This window comes from Chanos chanos, chromosome 7 (assembly GCF_902362185.1).
Source record: "Chanos chanos chromosome 7, fChaCha1.1, whole genome shotgun sequence".
Lineage (NCBI taxonomy): Eukaryota > Metazoa > Chordata > Actinopteri > Gonorynchiformes > Chanidae > Chanos > Chanos chanos.
In genome coordinates, this window is record NC_044501.1 from 12,010,639 (window position 1) to 12,021,830 (window position 11,192).

At 43.8% G+C, this 11,192-nt stretch overlaps 1 protein-coding gene across 1 annotated transcript; it reads right to left on the reverse strand.

The window, feature by feature from the left end:
- tsga10 (testis specific, 10) lies at window positions 1–7,931 on the reverse strand. Its single transcript, XM_030778966.1, has 16 exons — window positions 7,851–7,931; window positions 7,327–7,482; window positions 6,749–6,928; window positions 5,983–6,060; window positions 5,291–5,442; window positions 4,958–5,073; window positions 4,514–4,668; window positions 4,075–4,130; window positions 3,221–3,389; window positions 2,751–2,861; window positions 2,116–2,301; window positions 1,804–1,971; window positions 1,306–1,508; window positions 988–1,092; window positions 653–835; window positions 1–31 (listed from the first exon to the last, which is right to left on the reverse strand). Exons 1-16 carry the CDS (start codon window positions 7,929–7,931, stop codon window positions 1–3), a joined length of 2,130 nt encoding a protein of 709 aa, XP_030634826.1.
- Between the last annotated feature and the right edge of the window lie 3,261 nt (window positions 7,932–11,192).

Below are 11,192 nucleotides of genomic sequence, written 5' to 3' on the forward strand. Positions count from 1 at the left end.
TCAGTCATACAGATCTCTGAATGCCACACTCCTGCTGAAAGACACACACATAAAATGCATGAACATAACATAATAACATATTTATCAGTCCTGACCCCCCATTACAACAGCGTCTCTAAACCTTTCTCTCAGATGCCCACAGTTCTCCACACTATATGTCTCTCCCTGCTTTAACATACCTACTTCAGCCAATCAGGAGCTTGAGAATGAGCTGATGAGTTCAGTCAGGTGTGTTAGAGTAGGGAGAGAGTACATGGTGCTGTGGCTGTCCAGGAAGAGGACTGTTCAACACTGCACTATAATATGAATGTAAGGGATGTATTCTTGTATTAATGTAAACTAATACGAATATGTTTGTTGGGGGTTGCTATTCTAGAATTGGTAGTTTGGTTTGTCACTTTGGTTTAGTTTGATTTTCAAGAGGGAATTTGATATTTTAACTTAATACTGAAACCAACTTTCACTGAAAACTACACATTAGACACAATCCTGCATGACAATGACGAGTGATGAATAAGCATAATCACTAGTTTAATGAATTCTTACTGCAGGCTTATTTCATTTACTGTTAAACATGAACTCATAAGAGACAAAGAGGGAAGGAGGAGAATTAAAAGGTTGATGTGATTCAAGGCTGGTGTCCTTGGCTAACCTCTCTGACGAGCGTTCAGGGACCAGGGTGTCCGGGGCACTGTGGTAAGCGCGTTCCGGGGACCAGGATTGGCGTGGGCTGAGTGAGCGACGTACGGGAGACGAGGAGCGCAAGGTGGAGGAGAAGAGAGGAGACAGAGTGGAGGAGAGACCCTGCCGACGTAACTCCTGCATTGCGCGCTCCCTGAGAAGGAGAGAGAGAGAGAGAGAGAGAGAGAGAGAGAGACAGACAGACAGACAGACAGACTCCGTTATGGAGTGCCTGATCATGGTGGTTACCATCCTGTGTCATACCGACGTACAGCGGGCAGTTCTTGTTTTTTTCTACTGTCTCACCTTTCAAAGCGCTCTGCAGAGAGCTGTCTTTTAGTCATATCCAGGTCTGTCTCCAACTGGGCTGCACGGGTCCTCAGTTGAGTAACCTCCCGGCCCTGAGTGCTCCTGAAAGAGAGACAGAGAGAGAGACAGAGAGAAGGGTTTTGTCATATTAACCCAGTTATGAATATGTGTGTGCATAAGGGTGTATTGTCACTCTCTAGCTGCATCCTAGACAAGGTAGAAAGCGAAATACAGGGCAAATCAAAGTGAGGCTTTGAGGCGGTAAAGCTGTAAATGAGGCCAATAATACTGCATTATGGGAGCTGTGGTCCTTACGCTTTGCTGTCAGCCACGGTGAGCTTGTCCCTGAGTAGCTGTATCTCAGCATCTCTCTCCTGCTGACTGAGCTGTCTCTGTAGTTCCTTCTCCCGTGTGGACACCAGCAGGGACTCCAGACTCTTCATGGACAAGCGCTCACTGGTCAGCTGCTTTCTCAACATCTCAACCTCTGAGTGGCAGCTGTCCAGCTCTCGTTGGACCTGCATTGGCAACACACACACACGCACGCACACGCGCACACACACACACACACACACACACACACACCCACAGATATACATCCACAAATATGCTCTAGGTCAACAAGAAAACTCATATAAAAAAACATTACATCCATTTTATCGAGATAGAAGTTTAACAAACACACTTACATTCTCAAATAGGTTATCTGGAAGGAAAAGGACTAATCAGCACACTTAAATTCAACTTCATTTCATCCTTACAATATCATGAATCATGCAGCTGAAGCTGTTGAGGACAGGCTGCTGTACTCACAGCTTCTTTACTGGCGTCCAGTTTGACGCAGAGTTCGCGAGTCTTGTCCAGATCACTCTGAGTGTGTGTGTGTTCACTCTTGACCTGCCTAAGCTCCTCCTCCACGTCCTGTAAGCTACGGTTCATCTCAGACAGCTGAGTGGTGCAGCTTCGTTCTGAGCACACAGCCTGAGAGACACACACACACACACACACACACACACACACACATTCTCTTATATAGGTGCTCAGTGCAAAATAAAGTGACTTTATGTAAGCTGTACGTAAATTGGGATCAGGTAAAACCTTTAGGGATATGCTAACAACACTTACCACCTGCAGGCTGGTCTCCAGACTCTCGACCTTCTCCCTCAGTCGTCGTCTGTCTGTGTCTGCGTTCTGTAACTCCAGACGCAGTTCGCTGGCCTTGGCCTCTGCCTGCTTAGCCTGGCCCTCCCAACTCTCTGCCTGCACCGACGCTCGACGCCGGTTCTCCTGCAGCTCCCTGCACTCTTGCTCCTGTAAGTGCAGATAAAAGTCTACAACTCCCATTCACTGCAATTCTTATGGACTACAGTTTCACTTGATTACGATTACCATTGATTACAATTCTCACCGTCTCTGATTCCATTTGAACATAGCTTTTCATGGATTACAACAGTTCTAACAGACTACATTTCCTAAACACCACAGACCTTATTGACTAGAGTTCAGATGAACAGCACATCTGACAGGGGATGTCTCATGGGAAACACTTTCAAAAGGACACAAAGCTAACAGACCACAATAATGTGAAAAATGTCTCTTTGCTGGTGTAAAATAACTATCTTAAACATTTACTACATTTGTCAAACCTAAATAGCGGTGCACAACGGCTTATCTCAACAATTCTGTCGGATTACGATGGTACTACGCCAATCGCAGCCGCTGGGTGTTACCATTTTAATGGTCTGCTGACTAGGTTGTACCTTTGTGGATAGGAGGTTTTCCGTGCGGGCGATGTCAGTTACGTAGTCTTGCACTTTCCTCCGCAAGTCCTCTATATCCTGGGTGGTGTTGTCCAGTTTCAGCTGCAAAGCCTGACAGGTTGTGAAAAGAGTGGAAAATTGAATAGTGTTATATACAGGGCTGTAGTATTTTGTCTGGCCACAAATGGCCTGATTCATTATATGATTTCTCAGGGCACAGATATGTATCACAGGGTCTCTAACAGGGACAGTCATAACAGTATTTCAGTCATTTTTATTGGCACTATCCATTAAAACCCATTAATAAATATCGTCAAATCTAGTTCTTAATGTGATGAACAGTTATTAAACTAAAAGAGCCACTCCAGTTCATGACCAGTGTCAAACCACAACCCTTAACACCATTACAGAAAACACTAGGCTCCAGTCTATTGTTCAGGCTAGCTGCTGAAACAAGCTGTGGTTCTGACCTGGTTGTCCAGTCTGGCTTTCTCCAGGTCATTCCGGAACTGTGTGTTCTCCCTCAGCGTTGTGTCCTTCACCTTCCGTAACGCAGACAGCTCCTCGTCCGCGTCCGACAGTTTCCTCCTCGTCACGTCTAGTTCTCGATCTCGCCCACTGGCCTCTCTTCGCAGTGCTCTGGAGCAGGGTTGGGACAATGTTTAACAAAATCACACAAGAACCGCAGCAAAGCATTCAACAGCAACGCCAAAGCAAAAAGAACATGTCTGGCCTCATGTTCTGGGAGGTGGATGGGACCTTGTAACTGCCAGGTATGGGGTCCCTCAGTGGAAGGACAATACATTCTCATCATGTCTCTAAGTCTCAGGACGCTCTTGGCAGGACCAGCATGGTACAGTAAAGTTTTTGAGAAGCACAAATGAAAGTAAATCAACAGTCTAAGTATCTACAACTAGCAATGAATTGAAAAGAAAAAAAAAAACAAAAAACGAAAATAAAAACATCTTGTACAGAATGATGACTGCTATAGCTAGATTTTAATTGAAGTGTTCTGAAGATTTCCTTAACACCTGCCCTTTTGTCTTCTGGGTATATGTAACATCTCATCTCAGCAGCAGCACAAAGGAGAAAATGACACAGGCTCGACCCGCGACGGGCCAAAAGTTTCCTGTGTGTCAAAGCAAATGCTAAACATTCACCTCAGCGATATACCCCTATATCAGCCTGTGTTGATATGAACCATGTTAATGCTAGAGACCTGATTTTAGCATGTAACGTAGATTTACAATGCTCTGACATACAGAACAGTATTCACACCACTTCCTGAATGGGACACAAATACAGAGGAAGAATAATTTCTTACTGGACAGTTTCCTCCAGCTCCTCTGTCCTGAGCTGCAGACTCCGGATGGTTTTCTCCTGAGAACGTATGAAGATAAAACCAAACACATAGCATGAATGAACAAGCTGCTTATTCCACTTTATTTCAAATACAGGGACCTCTATAACACAGCAGTGAACACTGTAACGGTTTACTATGACATGAATGGGAACAATTTTATTATTATAAAACATGAGAAGAAAATTAGCCTTTACCATTTTGTGGAGACAAAGTGAATCAGGTTAGCATACTCACTGTTGGACGTTTTGACAGATTAACGGTCATCTGTAAGACTTCTCGTGTAACTTTGCTTCCATTTATGTTACCAAAACTCAGCTATGGGCCTTTGACTTGCATTACTCTAGAATAAAATGTATAACCGTGTCAGTCTCTGCTGTAAAATGGTTAGCGAGTGGGCTACCTTGACATCTAGCTGGCTGTGTGCTGAGCACAGCTGGTCGTTCTTTCTGTCCAGCTGGTCTTGTAGAGAATCTCTGCGTTCGTCCAGTTCTGACACAGCACCCTTCAGCTCACTCACCTCTTCTCTCAGACTGTTCACCTGCATCAGCAAAGAGTCTGATACACACACCCCAAAAACACACGACGCCATTAGCATCCGCGCTAAGAACATTTAGATACAGGTTCTGTTACTACCTATGTAGTACACAATATATCTAATTCATTCATACACAGACTGCGAGATTATTCACTTCAGTTGTTTTTTTCTGTTCCTTTCAGGGCATGACAAAGTAACAGCAAATTTTGCTCGCATCTTAAAAAAAAAAAAAAAGGTTTCAAATCCTCCTGAGTGTATGGTCATCATGCAGACGCAGACAGAGCAAGGGGTAGTTTGTGGACTCCTCACCGTTCTTCTCATCCAGCATTTTGTTTCTCTCCTGGACCTTCTGTAACTCCCCGATCCTGTGGGTCAGTCTCCGCTGGCTGTCAGTCAGGGCAGTCTCCGTTTGACTGCTTGACAGCCTGTCACATCGCCAGCCGAATAAAAGCCCAAATGGATCAAAGAAAAGCCCAAATGGATTCAGCTGTTCAGAGGTCATCAGGACATCATAACATGCTGTCACACCAATATGATGTCACTTGAATTACGCTAAGAGACATAGGTTTGTGTTTTTGTGTGTGTATGTGTGTGTGTGTGTGTTTGTGTGTGTGTGTGTGTGTATGGGAAGAGGGGGCTTGCCTGAGAATGCTGCACTCATTTCTGACACGATTCAGCTCTTCCTCTGTGGAAGCCAGCTTTCGACCAAGTCCACGGATCTCATCTTCCAACCCCATCATCGTCTCCCTCATCTGGCCATGCCTGCTCCTCTGCTCCACCCGCTCCTGCTCCAGCTAACAAATACACACACACACACACGCACACACACACACAAACGCACATGCACGCACACACACACGCGCGCGCGCGGACAGACATGCACACACACGCGCACACACACACACACACACACACACATATTTAGTAAAGCATATTATGTGGTTTAGCTGAGGGCTAAGAAATCAGTGTGTGGCCCTGAGCCAAGAACAATCTTCTTCGTTTGTGGTTGAACACATCTCATTGTTAAAGAATGTTGTACAATGGTTAGAACAAAATCTACACCTAATGTTTTTTTTTAGCTCTGATCAAAGGGAACATGTTTAATTACAAAGAGCAAGTCCAAGCAAGTGCCTAGTGACACACAGCTCCAGTGTCCTTGAGGGCCCTTGTTCTCCTCTTTTTGTACCCTCACACCCTAATCACAACCTAGGAACAACCTGTGTCACCCAATCACAAAAAACCCAGCAGCGTTTCGGCCAATAAGAACCGAAAATGAAACATCTCTCTTATTAACATCACTGCCTCGGTGTTGAGTGCTGGGGACAGGCGCTCACTGTTAAGATGGCGTTCTGCAGATCCTCCACTCTCTGTTCCAGATGAGCCTTCTCACTGATGGCAGTCTCCTGAGAGATCTGACACACACACACACACACACACACACACACATACACAAACACAACAGTCAGCGTCGTAAGCAGCTATAAAAAGAGTTCCTTTCGTCTCGCTCTCCTCCCCTGGTAGTTGATTTAACCAAATAATATAGCCCAGAGAGGAGCAAGAGGACCTAAGTGATTTTCCCTGACTGAGGAAAACGCACGTACACACGTCAACATAGACACAGACATACAGACACGTGCGCACATACACACACGCACACACCATTTGAACAATAACAAATTTGGAGAGAAAAAACATCACATCATTACAGTACTAAGGGGCTGTAAGGTCATTTGAGTGTATGGTTGTGACTAACTGTTTTCCATTTCTGTTTACAAAGTACGGCACCTGTGGCATAAAGGGACAGCCGAGACGAAAACATTCAATAAACAACATGATAGCAAGTATGATTCAGTTCTGAAGGGGAACAGCAGCCTCACGAAGTTACAGTTAAATAAAGCATAAATTTGAAGAAACATTCTAAAGAGCTTCAGTCACTACGAAAATGTGTTATTCATCTATCATAAGAATCGACCATCGACGGTTGCCCGATTTGACATCGTCACTGCTCAGCCCTTGGACCCTTTTGACTCTGAGAACCAGATGTTTCCGTGCCCTCCCAATTTCCCCGCCTGTTCACTCTGCGTCCGCCATCCGTCCCACCTTCAGTCTCTCTCTCAGGCTGTCTCTCTCCGTGCTCATGCGGTGCAGGTCTGCCGCTGCTTCGTCCTGTTCGGCCTCCACGCGCTTCAGGATGGCCTGAGCCGTCACGTTGTTTTTGGCCCCGCGCGTCGCCTTGGACTTCATCACCTCCCGACGTAATGCCGCAATCTCTTCCTGAGCCTACAGACCGAAGCCAATCAGGGTCACAGAGCCCAGATGCAGTATAAAGTGTTTTAAACATCAAAAGGGGTGGATAACCACTTGCAAAGACATCAGGAGGCAAACACAAGGATCCAAAGAGGAGTGGAGGAAAAAAATGTCTACAAGATACTCTTTCTGACGCTATGTCACACACAAGGACAAGGATTGGCTTGTTTCACAACATCGTCAAAATATAATATTGTACTCTGAAGACAAAGACAGCAGGTAGTGAAACTGAGTAACACCTAACTTAGATGGGTGAGGTCCTGTGAGGTTATTCATTTTGCTTTATTGTGATTATAGCCTGACTCACACTGTCTCAATGCAAAGTTGAAGGCTAAGTTAACGGGGGTGGCAGGGTAGAGTTAGAACCCCACCTGCTGGTAATGCCGACTGGTTTTGTCTCGGTCGGCCATGAGCACTTTGACGTTGGCTTGCATCTCAGAGAGGTGACGTTCGTATTTCTCGAGCATGTTCTGCAGCTCGTCCCTCTCTCTCAACGCCCGCATCAGCTCAGAGTCATATGTACCCCCCTAAACACCAGCACCAACGGAGGACAATGTTAATGACGTTAATGAGGACGGTAAAGGACTGAAATAAAACAAACGGCAGTGAGAATGATGGGAATGGATAAACAAACCAACAAAGAAATAATAAATGATTTCTTACAAATTATTAAGTAATGTTACTTAACAACAATTGTTTTCAAATGCAATTATATTTTCAACAGTACTAAATCACTTTCGAATTTCATCAAGCATAGCACATGGCCAACCAAAAATAAATTTTTTGGACTTATGAAACAAAACACAATGTATCTCTCTCTTGCTCTTCTGACTAAGCAAAAAGTGCTGATTCTGGGTCCCGGTTCCTGCTTTTGGTAACTTTCTCTCATCTGTACCTTCACAGGGGGCTGTCTGGTAGGACTACGACATGTGGGCGGGGCACGGGTGGGGCTAGCGGAGCGTCGCGACCTCAGCATCTTTCTCAGTCTCTCCACCTCCTCCCTGTAACGGTCTCGCTCTTCCTCAACACTGCGAACAAAACTGTCCAATCGGGAGTCACGCTTCCCTCCACCGACCAATCCCTCATTAAGGGCCTGCTCCCTCTCTGTATGTGAGGGTCAGAGATGAAACTGTCTTTAACCCTTTCATATTTAAAACTCAATTTACTTTAGCAATATGATGGGCCAAAGTATTTGTCATGGCCCAATCAGTGACGACGCTACTATTACTACAAATGCAAGTTATATTAACATCAACTGAATCTGTCCCTTTGTGTAAAAGGGTGACATTTAACCAAGATTACAGAACAAAGACACTGAGGTCGACAGGAAGAAGTGTCCACACAGTTATGGAGAGATTATGAAGCGTAAGCATATGACACACTGACCCAAGAGTTTGAGCTGCTGCACCTGCTTAATCAGCTGGCTCCTTTCCTGCTGCAGTTGTTCCAACAGGTTCTGGAGGTCCTGGTTCTGCTCAGTTTTGGAGCTCAACTGAACATGGAGCTCCTCCACATCTGACAGGGATGACTCACTCACCTTTACACCTGCAAACTTAGAAGTTTTTCTTTTTTTTTTTTACTTTCATGGCAGGACACGGCACACTTTGAAACACAGTTTAACTAATAATGCTTTACTTTCATATTTTTTGTACACATATTCCTCCCATAAACCACCCTTGCCCATCCAACTCCATAGCTCTGACGGGCTCATTGACGATACCCATGAACACTCAAACAGTGTTGCCAGCAGCCATTAGCACAAAGATAAAAGGACCAGAGAGCTTTCTGGCAGACCATCAGCATAGCACATATCACAATTAGCCTATACGAGTGTTTACTCTATACTAGGCATAGCACATGATGCACACATAGGCCAACTAAAAGTGTCCTTAGAGATGTCAGCTTGGTGACAACGTTCTCCAAAGAGTTGATCTTTTCAAAGAGTCAGGTCAAAGAGTTGATACTCAATGAAATTTTACAAAGACAATAATCACAGACGACATATTCAACACAATCTTCTTCAGAAAAAAGAAAAGAGAAATACCACATATAATAAAGTAAATTTCAACCTTTCATTTATTTGACTAATTTTTTTATTTGATCAACTGTTCACATTTCCATATGTAAACAGATTAAGACTGTTTTAAGACTGTGTGAAGGAAGAGAGGTACGTTGGATAAAACACAGGTTTTTGTAATCCACATCTACCTTGCCTCCCTCCTCGTGATCATCTGCAGCGTCCAGCGAAGTGGCACTATCCAGCTGTGGCTGGCAGTCAGGGCAGGGGCGGTCTTCTGTCTTCACCTCCACCTGCGGGCTTTCCTCCACCTCGACCTCCAGCGACACTTTCCCTTCCGTCTGTAATTATTCCACATTAGTGATTGAAACGTGCGTGCGCACACAGGCAACATAGTGAAGAAAGAAAAAAGTAAAAACACACATACAGTCTTTGCTCCTCACCGTGTCGAAAAGTGGGAGTTTCTCAGGCATCGTTTTGTTCAGAACATGTGCATTTAAACCTTTAAAAAGTGTATTCTAAATTTTTACATTTTAAGGACGGCCTACCTTTTGATTCATTTACATAGTTAGGCACACGGGTCAACTTTTGGTGACCTTTTATTATTTTAGTTCCAAGTTACAAGACAAGATATTTTCTTAACTGAACTAATAAGCTACCTCAACACTAACTCGGCAAGGTTGCTATAGCAACGAACATACAGCGGTCTCCTCTTAAAACACGATTTCATGTAGTTTGAAAAATCGAAGCCAAGAACTCAAGTTCTGGTCGTATAGTTTTAAAATAAGATTAAAGTGTTCTTTCGTTTAACTTAACCCACGTGCTCATAGGTTTCTTGTTGTGCTTAACGCCTATATTTCTAAGGCACAAAACCGACTCTTTCCAACGAGCGCATAACCTATCTTGGATTTATGTCTTCGCTCACGATTAGATAATAGTGCAGCTTCAGCTCTTGCAACATTGCTAACTCGGCTGAATTTAGCACAAATGCTCACTAATCGTCGCAGGACAGTCACACTTGTGGCTATGACAGCAAATGTTTCATTTGTCTCAGTGGCTGGATTAATGTAGAGGCCTCTGGTACGGTTATTGACGTAGTTATTGGAAATGTGAAAAGAGGATGTTAAAGTATTACCTAGTGTGGTGACTGGAAGTCTCTTGAAATCTGACTGTGTTGGTCAAATTTCAGCGACAATCTCTCTTTACCCCTAAACCGCTTTTCTACACAGGATAATCATTCGGACAAATCACAGTTTAGGATTAAAGTCACAAGAACGAACGTCAGAAACGTGGTCAAGGAATGAAACCAATCAGATGGCTCTTTCCCCGGTCGTTTGAGCCCGTCGCCTTAGCAACCAAGCGTACATACACAAGCATGCAATGAATCATATGTAGCTCGATTTAACATTAAGAATTTAACATTTAATTGCGCTGAAAACATGTTCTGTTTAAACTGCACCAATAATTAAGCAAAATAATATTATCTCTCTGTCAATAATTAGAACAAAATGCTACTGAACTAACAAATTTGTAAAACTGTTTAAATTAGATGCAAAACGATGCAGAACTGTGTAATTAATGCATAACATTCTTTGCTCTTTTCATGAAACAACAACAAACAAACAAACAAACAAAACTGTGCGATCGTTATTAATTACCTTGTGTTCGTTTGGCGCAACTGAATGTTCCATCGATCGAGTCCTACAGTTACAGCAATCTTTGGGCTACTGCTGTGAAGAGTGTAGTAATGACTCGACGGATCATGGCATATGAATGAAGTCAGGAAAGCTTATCTGTGTGCTGTATGCTTTGTGCCGCTGAAGGCAGTTTGACACACTCACAACCGTGACAAAATGACATGGTCCTGTTTGTTGGGTTATTAAAAATGGATTAGCTGTTCAGTTGCTCGTCTTAAGCAACTGGAGAGAGCAAATCTGTAATGTGACAGATGAAACACAGAGAGCATATTTATATACCGGTTTTGGCACCAATCTTTACACATGAATTCAGATTCATAATGTAAGTATTCCACAAAACCGCTAGATGGTGCTATAAGAGCACTATTGTCGACAGGTTCACAAGACGGAAACAGATCCTCTGACACAGGATATGCATAGTGTGCAGCAGTATGGAGACAGAGTACAGCTGTAGAAAATAAGTTCACTTTTAACTTTTTAACATTGCCCTCAACGCTTTACGTCGGTGAATGTTTGTCTTTAA

Excerpts from the sequence above, each read along its gene's own strand:
- tsga10 (XM_030778966.1), bottom strand. The coding sequence starts at position 7,931 with ATGCTGAGGTCGCGACGCTCCGCTAGCCCCACCCGTGCCCCGCCCACA. Across the intron at positions 1,509-1,803 it reads TGGACGCCAGTAAAGAAGCT|GTCCAACGAGAGCTGGACAG; the intron begins GTGAGTACAGCA and ends TTGCCAATGCAG. Across the intron at positions 836-987 it reads TCTGCAGAGCGCTTTGAAAG|GGAGCGCGCAATGCAGGAGT; the intron begins GTGAGACAGTAG and ends TCTCCTTCTCAG.